The 13,103-nt window shown below is 39.6% G+C and overlaps 1 protein-coding gene across 2 annotated transcripts in view; it reads left to right on the top strand.

The window, feature by feature from the left end:
• Nucleotides 1-13,103, top strand: part of fam91a1 (family with sequence similarity 91 member A1) — a 96,088-nt gene that overhangs the window by 38,133 nt on the left and 44,852 nt on the right. The window contains exons 8-13 of one of the 2 annotated variants that reach the window (XM_041245340.1): nt 325-387; nt 2,046-2,152; nt 2,253-2,291; nt 3,085-3,197; nt 3,755-3,864; nt 12,981-13,090. In XM_041245340.1, the coding sequence (XP_041101274.1) occupies nt 325-387; nt 2,046-2,152; nt 2,253-2,291; nt 3,085-3,197; nt 3,755-3,864; nt 12,981-13,090 (542 nt within the window). Of the gene's footprint in view, nt 1-324; nt 388-2,045; nt 2,153-2,252; nt 2,292-3,084; nt 3,198-3,754; nt 3,865-12,977; nt 13,091-13,103 lie in introns of both variants that reach the window. The other variant, XM_041245339.1, reaches the window with a different exon arrangement.

Raw genomic sequence — 13,103 nt, 5'->3', positions numbered from 1 at the left:
TGGACTCTGCATTTTAATTTTAGATTTTGCAAGTGTTGTGTATGGAATTGGTGACAGTTGTATATGGGAAATAGCATGCTGCAGCTCATAGGGGACTGAACTTATAGCTGCACACCCATAGTGTTTTTTGTAACTAATGCTTTAGACAGAAACAACGTCACATAATAATGGAAGACACATGTCATAGAATATTAAACAGATATAATATTAAATACTGATGATATGAAGCATTCCTTTAAATGCTGTAAAATCTAATGCCCTCTAATTATGGAATCTCATTGCATTCTGTGGTGCAAATTCTTTTTTCTTTTCTTTTTCTTTAAGGTTTGTATAATAAAGGCTTCATTTACCTTGACGTCCCCATTTCTGATGACAGCTGTATTGTAGGTGAGACCTCCCATTTTTGAAGGTTTACACAATATGTGCATTACAAAGTTATAATCATCAGGTGCAGTGTCAGTAAAATTGTTACACAGAACCATTCAAGTACACTTTTTTTATTGAAAAAATGATTATAATCACATATCAGTAATGCGGATTATGTCCATGCTTTATCCTATATTTTGTGTTTCACAATAATATATTTTAAACATGCAAGCTAGTTTAATAGCATTTTTTATAATAATGACATATTGTCAAAATTTGCTAATGTTGCCATTTTCATCAAAAGGATTTTAACATATTGAAAACCAGCACAAACCAGCAACATTTCTTACACCTCCATTGACTGTCCGTAGAATTTTTTTTGCCAAACTCTCTGTATAGACTGCAATGCTTTGCGCAGAGTGTGGCGGATGTCTCCATTGAAATCCAACAGAGTCGCTTTGAATATCTTTTGCAGAGTGTGGCTGGATGTCTCCATTGAAAAGGTTGCAACAGAGTCGTTGAGTATCTTCTGGTTAAATAGAATGAGCAAACGCTCTTTTTTCGAAACACCTGACAAATTAATTAATGAATTATTAGATGAATTAACAAATACGTTTCTGAATTACTGTATGATTTGGCACAAATGGCGCTCCATATAATTAAGCATCGCCGGTTGGATAATTTGTTAGGTGCCTCTTGTCCTCTTGTAATCTTTGCTTGTGGTAGCAATATCACCAAGTTGGCTGATTTAGATTAACATCAATCAAAAAGCCCTACATATATTGCCCTACATATAAATGCTATTTGGATAAAAATGGAAGACTGGTAGCTATAATTCATGTTACCCATTTTATATTTATATAAAATCTTCCAAATTTGAATTGCAACAAAATGGGTAATTTATTTTTTCCAAATTGTAGTAAATATAATTTGAAAGAGTTCAAATTATCTGGATGTGAGATGTATATTTTATTGTTGCTGACGGGATATTCTGGAATTACCATCACCTGTTTGTCAGTATTATGAATTCATAGTTAAATCATTAATTTAGTTAAGTAATATTTAGTCATAGACAGATGAAGACTTATTCATAAAGAACTTCCCCTTTATAATCGGGAGCTATGGTAATAAGACGATGCTGTTTGTGTCCTGCCTTTATAACGAATATGAATGTGCTGCTGTAGTGGCATTATGGGGCAAGCATGAACCAGGACAACACTGACAAATAACCGATTCCGCAGTATAAAGGGACGCCTTCTAAAGAGAGAGCACTCTATGTTTGCAAAATGTGCACCACTTTGGTTTCTGTGATTTCTTTCACCGATTTAATACACTTTCATGTTTGATTATATATATATATATATATATATATATATATATATATATATATATATATATATATATATATATATATAGTAACACTAATTACTACAATATGATACTGCAATATATTATTATATCAAAATCCTCTATCCATTCATAATCCCTGCACCAAAAAATCATAGTCTGCACATCACATAACCAGATGTTTTTCTCTGTAAAATTGATCAAGTAAGTTTCAATAGTATTTTTAAAAAGTTTATATTGTAAAAAACATATAGTAATTATTAACATAGAACCAGCTTTGATCCTGGGTATGTGACTGCCTTAAAATATGTATTGTATTCTCTAATTGCCAGTGCCTCCATTGGAAGGATTTGTGATGAATCGAGTCCAGGGTGATTATTTTGAAACACTTCTCTACAAAATTTTTGTCTCTATTGATGAGTACACCAATGTTTCAGAGGTAGGGAGATGACATAGCTCTTTGCTGATTTCAAATATATTACAAAATCTCTCAATTCCTGTTGTTATTTTATACTGATTTTACTTTGCTGTTTTCCCAGCTTGCTAACGTACTGGAAATCGACTTGTGTCTCGTGAAGGTATGTTTTTACATTGAATACACTTGCAACAGCACCCTTTATTGACAATTATATGCAATATAGCATTGACAAGCAGCAAACATTACGGGAGCAATAGTGTTTTTGTCTTCAAATCCATGCAATAAAAAAGATAGTGCTCTTTGTAAGTAAATATAAGATTAACACTATGTTGTATGTTTCTAGCTATAGTGAAGCAATACTAAGAAAATTAAAAAAGAAACAGATAATCATAAATACGGAGGGAATGTAGTGTTACTATAGACACTCAGTACCCCCAAAAGTAGCCACGCTAATTTTTTTAACCAGAAAATCTTGTCAAAATTCTATAGGATAATGTTAATGACACAGCAAATATACATTAAATATACATAAATATACATTAGTGTTGGTTATTGGAGATACAGGATTCACCTAAAACACCTATAAAGTTACTTCCTGGTCTTCAGACCAGTAGGTTCTATAGGCTAACTGACTCCATCCTTGTAATTAGGAAAATAGTCACAGGTGTCACAAGGTAAACGGGGATGGGTAAAGTCGGTATTCTGCTTGTAATCATCCAAAATCTGTTTTAGTCGTAGTATTTCACATCAAGCTACAGTATTTTATTTCTTTATTTAAGTGGTTTGATTTTTCCAAGAATGTGTCCTTCTATGTTTGTAATGTTGTTTAAAGCAAAAAAGTAGAAGTAAATGTGATGATTGGAGTTGTCAGTCGTTGGTTGTCTTTCTGGTTGCATTCTTTTCAAATTTTATAATCTAAAACAAATTAATATATATGTCTTCATATATTTTAGAATGCTGTGTCTATGTACTGCCGCCTGGGCTTTGCACTTAAAAAAGGTCAAGTAATAAATCCAGATCAGCTTCACCCAACATGGAGGAATGTTCCATCTGTGAACAGACTGAAGTAAGTTTTTTTATTTTTTTTATTTGTTAATGCTCCGCTCTCCTAAAACAAGTATTGGGACAGCAGTTTATAGATAATGTATATTTATTCTGTTTCCAGTTGCTAATCTGCAACACCTTACTTGTTGCAGGGTAGTGTATTGGATAGTCTACATTATATAACTTTCAAGAATTGAAAGATATCTTGTTCAGTAACTTTCCAAATCATGTTGTGTTGTTAAGATATGAAGCATGATATAAATACATTTAATTGCCCAGATTTTGCTGAAAAAGAAACTTATTTTTGTATTAGTTGCATACTTTATTTCCTATACATTGTACCTTTTTTTATTATTAACACTCCACGAACATTCACATAGTACCATAAATAAGAAACTTAAGTGTTTTAAGTAACTGCAGGGATCAGTGAAAATACATCGAGTGCCCCCCCTATTACAACAGTATTATTAGGGGAAAAAGCATTATAAATTGAAACAACAAAGGGTTAGTTACAAAATGCTGTGCAGGTTGTAGAATTGTGACAAATCAATGTTTTGTTATGTTTTTTTTACCTGATAGAGGTACTATGGACCCACAGAAGATGCTCCTAACTTGGGAAGGTGGAAGTCCTGTACTAGAAGCTACATCATCACATAATGATACGGACATCACAAGTCAGGAGGACAAAGGTAAGACATCAGTAGGGATGATTATATTTTAAATGATCACATTTTAAATAAGTTGTTGACTGCGACAACGTGAATCCTGCTTCTGGGAAACAAAACCGTTCCTTAGAGCATCTGGGTTCACTAACAAATACGAAATGTAACAATTACCGAATGGGTATTTACCTGTAAAGACCCTGAAACCTGAATAGGTAGACCAAAGCTGCACGCCAGCACTTGTGATGCGGTCATGCTTTCCCCTGAGGGCATAAAAAGACACAGCTACTATCATTTATCCAAGTCTGCTGGCTTGTGCTCTCCTTCAGATTGCTAGTAACACGCTTTGAGTTAAAAAATAAAATTTTATTTTGTGCACTGGTTTATTATTTATCCCCCATCACAACTGTGTACAATTTTAGGTCTCCCTGGGTAAGGGCATCTGCTAAGAAATAAATAATAATAGTAATTATTATTTGAATTGTAATATTGTGATTACTGTTTTACTGTGAGTTTTTTCTTGTGTGTATTTTTTATTTTTAAAACAGCTGCTGGGTGTTGATACGTGCTTTGGCTTAGATTGCTTGCAGTCTGCCACAGTATGTCACTGCTATCTTGGTGGCTGCTTCCAGCACCATTATGAAGGCTGTTAGGGCTCTAACAGCAGGCTTACCTTAGTTTTGCATGCGGGTTTGGGTTTGCCTGAAGCTGTACAGTTGGACATCCCTGTGTACTGCTTCTTGCGGTAACACAAACCAAGCAGACCTGTAGGTCACCGACCCGCTCCGTTCCCGACCTGGTACCTACCAAACGGGGAACGCAGTTACCAAACAAGTACCATACTGACCCTGTGCAAGTCATCGCATGTGTACAGTACTGAGGCCGAAGGTACTGTACCAACCCAGTGCAAGTCGCTGCACGTGTACCGTACCAAGGGCACCATGCCAAGGGTACCATTCTGACCCAATGAAAGTCACTGCACGTGTACTGTACCAAGGGTACCGTACCAAGGGTATCATACTGACCTGATGCAAGTCACCGCACGTGTACTGTACCAAGGGCAACGTAGCACGTTCAGTTTTTACTGTTTGTTTACTGTGCAGTTTTACAATACTGTACACTGTATCTGCTGATGAGGCTGACAACCCAGAGTTCCCCTCTGAGGAGGTTGACTCTGACAGTCCATTACCAGTTATTATATCCCTATCGGCAGATCTGTTGTCATTAATTTAGAGGGCCACTGCAAAATTGCAAGTGCCTTAAGCTGTGAATGGGACAAAGAAACAGGGATCACCCTGCTACAGCTCTGACTGTTTCCTGGTCGATGGTGTCATTTTCCAACTTGCATGACCCAGAGAAACTAGGTTTGGCTCAATTTCCTCCTATAGACAGTGCAGTTGTCGCTACCTATCCTAACAAACAGTGTCTGCTCTCAGAAAACATTTTGAAGCTGGCTTACTCAGTCAGTGTGTTTGCTGAATGGCTGGGTAACTGTAGTAGTATATTGGTAGCCTACCAGACCTGTTTATTGAAGGCTGTCTCTGAGAGTTATAGACCCTCACCACAGCAGCTAGAGGAGCCTGCTCTGTAACTCCAAACTGACCGGACAGGCTGTGGGCAGGAATCTTGCAGCTTTGATAGCTGCAAGGCGACAGCTTTGGCTTTCCCAGACACGAGTGTCGGATGGGGGATAAAGCACCGCCGTTAGACACCCCCATTACACTGGGGCATACCTTTTGGTCCTGTGGTGGATGAAATGCTGCTACGCTGTCACCATGCACGGGAGTCCACAAAGGAACTGGTGCGTCTGCTTCCGAAGAGGCCACCCCATGTGCATAAACCAGCTGCAAACTGGCGCCCAAGGCCCCAGCAGCCTTTGAGACTGGCACAGCCAGCTGCTACTACAGCCAGAGGGGGTTTTCAGAACTGGAATGCACAAGTGCAATGTGGCAACTTTAACAAGTTCTGCCGCGTACCGCACAGGCAAAGACCTCAGGCTAATCCACAAGCCTGGCAGCAGCCTTTTTTAGGGAACCACCTGGAGTATTGGCATCACTGCACCATGGACATCTGGGTGCTTTCTACTGTACAGACCGGCTATTCTCTACAATTCAAGCATGGTTCCCCTCCCTTTTGGGGCGTGACTTCAATATTAGTCACAGACCCACGAGACACAGCAGTAGTCTCGGAATGTGACATAGCTCTGCTACATAGGCGAGCTATTTGCACAGTACAACCCCTCCACTTGGTGGAAGAGTTCTACTCCAGGTACTTCCTGGTGCTCAAGCGGGATGGTAGCCTCAGACCAATCCTTGACCTTAGGCAGGTCAACCTGTATCTGAGTCGATGTAGGTTCAAAATGTTGACCATGCGACAGCTGTTCATTCAGGCCAGGCAACTGGTTTACCTGGACTTAAAAGGATGCACATTTCCACATCCCCATAAAACCAAGGCACAAGAGGTACCTGCAGTTCATTTTTCAAGGAACAGCATACAAGCTCAGAGTACTGCCATTTTTTACAGGTTCAAAGGAGACATGTTGTTGTCTGGACGGACAACACTACCGTGATGGCTTATATAAACCAACAGGGTGGCCTTGAGTCTCCCAGTCTCCATCGTGTGGCCTGCAAGCTGTTGCTGTGGGCACACAAACACCACCTCTCACCGTGGACAGTACACTTGCCCGGAGTGGACCTCCTTTCCAGGAGAGTTCCCAGCGCCTCAGAGTGAAGACTTCATCCTGAAGTGGTGAGTTTCATTTGGGACCAGTTCGAGAGAGCAGAGATAGATCTTGCTTCCCCAGGAATCAACTCACTCCCCCCCCTTTGGTTCTTCAGACAGGGACCCCCTGGCGATAGATGCCTTAGTGCACCAGTGGCCGAGGCAGCTGTTGTGTGCCTTCCCACCGCTCGCCATGCTCACGCTGTGTCTAGAACAAATCTGGCAGGACGGTGAGAGTGCTGTTAGTAGCCCCTTACTGGCCCAGGAGACTTTGGTTTTCAGCCTTGGAGCCTGTCTAATCGCCATGACCTGGTCAGTTAGGTGCCTTGTGATCCTGACCAATCTAGTCTTGACACCCTGCAAAATGCCAGAGTAGCGTCCACATGTTCCCAGTACGGGTCAAAGTGGGGCATCTTTCAGACATGGTGTCTGCCTCGGGGTTTTGACCCCACGACTTGTCCCATGGATGGCAGTTACAGTGCAATTTGTACAGAACCTGTTTCACCAGCGAACTAACCCCAAAACAAGTTGTCAGAAATCACACAACACACTGAATTGACACTGAATGTTATCAGATCTTCAACCAAAATTTAATATTAGATAAAAAGGGACCCTGAGTGAACAAATAACACAGAATTTTGATACTTGTTTCATTTATTTATTAAAGAAAGTTATGCAACATCCAATGCCTCCATGTGAAAAAGTAATCGCCCCCTTAGACTCAATAACTGGTTACGCCACCTTTAGCAGCAATAACTGCAACCAGATGCTTCCTGTAGTTATTGATCAGTCTCTGACAGCGCCGTGGAGGAATTTTGGCCCACTACTTCATGCAGAACTGCTTCAACTCCGTGACATTTGTGGGTTTTTAAGCATAAACTGCTCGTTTTCAGGTCCTGCCACAACATCTCAATGGGGTTTAGGTCTGGACTTTGACTAGGCCATTCCAAAACTTTAAATTTCTTGTTCTTCAACCATTCTGATGTAGACTTGCTTGTGTGTTTCGGATCATTGTCTTGCTGTATGACTCAGCTGAGCTTCAGATTCAGTTCACGGACGGATGGCCAGACATTCTCTTGTAGAATTCTCTGATACAGAAAAATCATTGGTTCCTTCAATGATGGCAAGTCGCCCAGGTCCTGATGCAGCAAAGCATCCGCAGATCATGACGCTACCACCACCATGCTTGACCGTTGGTATGAGATTCTTACTGTGGAATGCAGTGTTTGGTTCTCGCCCGACATAACGGGGCCCATGTTGCCAAATAATTTCCACTTTTGACTCATCTGGCCATAGAATATTGTTCCAGAACTCTTGAGCATCATCCAGGTGCTTTTTGGCAAACTTGAGACGAGCAGACATGTTCTTCCTAGTGAGCCAGTGGTTTCCGCCTTGCTACTCTGCCATGAATCCCATTTTTGCCCAGTGTCTTTTTGATGGTGGAGTCATGAACACTGACTTTAGCCAAGGCGAGAGAGGCCTGCAGATCCCTGTATGTTAGTCTAGGGTTCTATGTGACTTCCTGGACAATTTTACACCTTGCTCTTGGAGAGATTTTGGCAGGACGGCCACTAACTACTTAGTGAGTTAACTAGGGGGGGCAATAATTTTTTCACACCTGAAGATTGCATATTTGATTACCTTGCACACCAAACAAATGACACCAAACTTTGGTGTCATTTTTTTTTCTCTCAGACAGTGCAGATACTTTCACGGTACTGTATATGCTCTGAGCACACTGTTAAACCTAGGGGAAATGTTTAAGGAGGACGGAGATGTTCAGAACTCCTGTAGTGGTTTTGTTCATGCACTGGGTGTGCTATATGGCCAGAATCATTTTGAATCATCAAGAAAGTCACGCAGACTCATTTAATTTGAAGTTTTAATGAATCGGAGCAGTAGTAGTGCTCTTCTTGGTTTATTAAATGCTTTGAAAATTGGGTTGGTTGGTTGGTTGTGCAGACCACCGTAAATCCCAAGTTGTAAGCAGTCTGGGTGATCCATTGCTTTACAGGTTTACCAGTATTGTACTTCAATACAGTAATACAAATGTGGTTGTTATATTTAGCCTTCATGGTATGCATGTATAAAGCTAAAAATGCCCACCTCTAAAACGTACATATTCTAGTTTACGGGTGGAGATTTAAGATCATGTAATATATATATATATATTATATATCTAATATATATATATATATATATATATATATATATATATATATATATAATATCATAGTCTCTTAGAGACTAAAACATTTTTGTAATACATATATGTAATGTCACGGTAGTATAAATTTCTATATTTAAATTACGAATATGCTTACCTTCCAAAATATATGGAAGTGTAGAATATAATATAAGAACAGGAAAAATAAGAACTGTCATCAAAAGATAGACTTCTAAGTTCTACCAAACAGCAATCAGTGTTTCAGAGATCTTCAGAGCATGGACCACACAACTTGTAGTTAGGAAGTCGATATCGAATACATCAGAAGGCCCAGGTAAATCTATTCATCACTTGGCGTAGACATTTCTTATCTTTTTAAGTTAATTATACATTCCTGAAGGATCTGGTCAACTCCTTTTTCAAAATTGACTGGATATAAGTTCTTGTCACAAAATACTGGAACATGATTTCATCGCTCTCTTTTTCCAACTCTCCTCCTTTTTCTAAAAAGTCAGGTGGACCAAAGTTCACAGAATCCTTGCTATAATATAATACAAGTATATTTGTATATGTGAGAGATGTTTTTAATATGTAACACCAGCTCTATTTGATTATGTTAAGCTGAGTCAAAAATGTATGCCCCCCCCTTAGTCGCATATTATGTTACCTTTTCAGTGTGTTGTCAATGGACCAGTTTAACTTTATATACAAATGTGTGTTAACTAATAGGCATGGAGTGGTCAGTTATTTTCATTAAAATTTTAAAATGAACATGTTAAGAATAATAGCCTTATTTAACTGTGCCATTCTCGGACTATGCCTGACCTCTCTGTGTAACCTCACCGTGGTCACTCTGCCTGCAGAGTACAGTTAAACAACAGCTAGCATGTATGCCTAACTGTGCCTAATGTAAAAAATGTGGAATTAACACTCCTGATAGAACAAACTGGCTCGCTAGGGTGTGTAGAGATCCTGGGTTGAGAGTTGGTGAAATCCACTAAATGGTAATCCCATAAATAATATAAATTTAATAATAAAAGCAAGTATCGGGCCCCCACTATATATTCGTATGAGCTTAACATGCAGCCTACAGCACTCAGTATTCCCAGGTGGTCTCCCATCCAAGTACTAACCAAGCCCAACATTGCTTTGCTTAAGCATTGCATGGTAAGTTCGATTTGAACAGCTTTTTGCCGTCAGAGACGTTGCCCAGGGGCCACTACAAGGAAGTAGCTCTTCTTGACCCCCAGAGCCCCCACTCTAAGTTTTGCAAAACACCCAATTAAAATGTCTATTAGTACAATTACCTAAAGAAAGTTCAGCAACTTAAACCCAAGATAATTAAATGCCTTGATTGTAAATTACCTTCATTAATACCTTCAATAATCTGGTCACCTCGCTATAAAAAAAGATATTGCTGCTCTAGAAAGAGTGCAAAAGAGCGACCAGAATTATTCCGGGTTTAAAAGGCATGTCATATGCAGACAGGCTAAAATAATTGAATCTGTTCAGTCTTGAGCAAAGAAAACTATGCGGCGACCTAATTCAAGCATTAAAAATTCTAAAAGGCATCGACAATGTCGACCCAAGGGACTTTTTCGACCTGAAAAAAGAAACAAGGACCAGGGGTCACAAATGGAGATTAGACAAAGGGGCATTTAGAACAGAAAATAGGAGGGACTTCTTTTACAAGGAAGTAGACTAGAAGGTTTTCACACAGAATCCTTTCAGAGATTCTAAGTTGGTGTTTTATTTTGAGTAAATTAACAAAATTTCTCTAGGCTCAAAGCGAATGAGACTCACAGAGTTCTCGCTAGCTTACATATTCTTCACAGTTCCCCCTCCTTTCAGGGTCTCCCCCTTTTCTACCGTCCCTCGAACTTAAATTAAAATGACCCCTCCCACAAGTACGGTATAAAATAATCTCATTGGTGGAAAAATAACGTATGCAAAAAACAAATTGTACACTGGACAAATAAATATATTGACATAATCAGTTACCAGGCAGAATTCAAGCACATGTTGAAACAGGGCGCTGCCAGTTTGCTTTCTAACACATTAAAATAAAAGTTAATACAAATCCAGTTGAAGCAGGTTTTAAGACATCCTAGCATTTTGCCAGTTTTTAGGTGTTGATTAATATGAGATATGAAGTAATGAAAGTAAAGTAACAAAAGAAGCTAATTTTTCTCATAAAACTGCAATATTTTAACAAGGCCTTATAAGAACCGCCAAGTCTGACTCCTTCCAGCAGGTGCTTTCATAGACTGCACACAACATCTATCCATTGTTTTCTACTGAGTGTACAGATCTTTTTGAAAGGAACATATGCAATATTGTAAGTATTGACAACGAGTATTATATTTCAATCAATACGTGTTAGGTTAAGTCATCCAATTCATGTCTAATATTTCAGCATGTTCCCAACTGGATTCGAACTCCAGGCTCAGCTCGGACTGGTTCTGCGAACACCACGACAGGCCTGAGCATCCAGCGTTTCACATCAGAGGTGTGGGCAGCAAGGGCCTTTACTTGATACCTGCAAAAACTTAAATCTTGTTTGCTGGGCTCCCATCTCTACATTCCCATTCGCATCATTAGTGGGAAGACTTCAAATAAATTATACTGTTTCGCTCAAAAAAGGTGCTCGCTCCTTGTACAAGGGAAGGGTTTTAGGGTCACTCCGTGACAAAGTATCATGCTGGTCCTTCCAGCACAAGTAGCAATTGTATCAATATCTTTCTGATTTCCTCATCTTCTCTCCTGTTCTTTCACCCTGAACACACCAACCCTGAGTGAGAAATTCATGCTGCTTTTATGTACAGCTGTTTCAAGACTTTATTACTAATTAATCATTCAATTTAGTCCAGGCACAGTGTGCACGTGAACTAATTTGTGCATTCCCCATGCCCAAATACACTTTAACTCACCTGTGCTACATAACCCAAACTGAAAATAAACCCAATACACCCAGGGCGGGTGGACGTAAGGGGTTGCACCCCGTCACAGAGCCCTTACATTCAGCTGAGCTGAGATTTTTGTCACTTAAAGGCTTTCTTGCTGGCTGTCACCTCTGCTAAGCGGGAGAGTGAGGTGAAAGCATTTTCAATTGCAAAATGTTGCTTCATTTTTGCAGAAGCTAGGACAGAGTTTACACGTCGTACTAATCCAGATCTCGGCATTCCGCATCAACTAGTCTGGAGTTGGAGGTTTTCCATCTACCTCCTACGTCTTTTCCTGTCTGATAGGGAGAGGCAGCTCCATACGCTCTGCCCTGTGTGGACACTAGCGTATTATGTGGAAAGAACACAGAGTTGGAAGCAATGAACAATTTTTGTCTATTATGGGGCCAAGTCCCATAGGCAAGCCATTTTTATACAGAGGCTGCCCAAATGGACAACAGAGACAGTCAGGACTACCTGTGAGAGCCAAATTGCCCCCTCCAGAAAGGCTCACTGCCCATTCCACCAGGGGCATGGTTTTGTTCAAGAGTGCATCTGTCAATGACATTTGCAATGCAGTGATTTGGGCTCCTCCCCACACCTTTACAAGATTGTATCGACTGATCGACCTAGCTACTTGTTACTGCGGTCCCGAAATGGTATCACACAAGGCGGCCTCGGCTTGTAGTAGTCCAGTTCGTTCAATATTGGCCTTGCGACAGCTTTGGTACACTTACCCATTCGGTAATGGATACATTTGTGTTTCAGGAAACCATGGTTATGATAATAACCAAACGTTTTAATAAACAGTATGTGCAAACAGTAGTGTAATATGTTCAGTGTTTTGTTTTTGTTTTTTTAATGTCCTAATGGTCAAAGTTATCCTGCTGTTGGTTTGGATGCATTTTTTGCCCACATTTTATTACTCTTACATGTTTTGGATGAGGACGAACTGCTATGCTGCTTTGTCTGCTTTCAGCCACAGGATCAATGGATACAGAGTTTAGTCCACCTTCTATCCTATGTTCTATCCAACTGACTAAGCCTCCGTGACCCCCTCAGCCCTTGCTTCTTTCTCTGAAGTTGTCCATTTGATAGCCTCAGCAAGTTGCAATACTAGGAAACGGCCAAGTTAGAAATAATTTTAGCTTATTTTTTTTTCCATTAAATATATTTTCTGGTTATTTTGTTTGTGGTTTTTGATGTGTATTTGTTTTTAATTTGCATTTGTGTTTTGCAGAAGTTGTGTTGGAGGACCACTGTAATTTTTAAAACGTCTGTCTGAAATTAATGTATTGTTTATTTTAAAGCAGACACAGCCAGTGTGAGCAGTCTGAGCATGCCCAGTGGTCATACAAAAAGAATTGCCTTCCTGTTTGATTCAACACTCACAGCCTTTTTAATGATGGGGAATTTGTCACCGGTAAGTGGTAAAG

Source organism: Polyodon spathula, chromosome 3 (assembly GCF_017654505.1).
Source record: "Polyodon spathula isolate WHYD16114869_AA chromosome 3, ASM1765450v1, whole genome shotgun sequence".
NCBI classification, from domain to species: Eukaryota; Metazoa; Chordata; class Actinopteri; order Acipenseriformes; family Polyodontidae; genus Polyodon; species Polyodon spathula.
The sequence above is the reverse complement of the archived record's forward strand: the minus strand, read 5'-3'. Positions and strand labels throughout refer to the sequence as shown.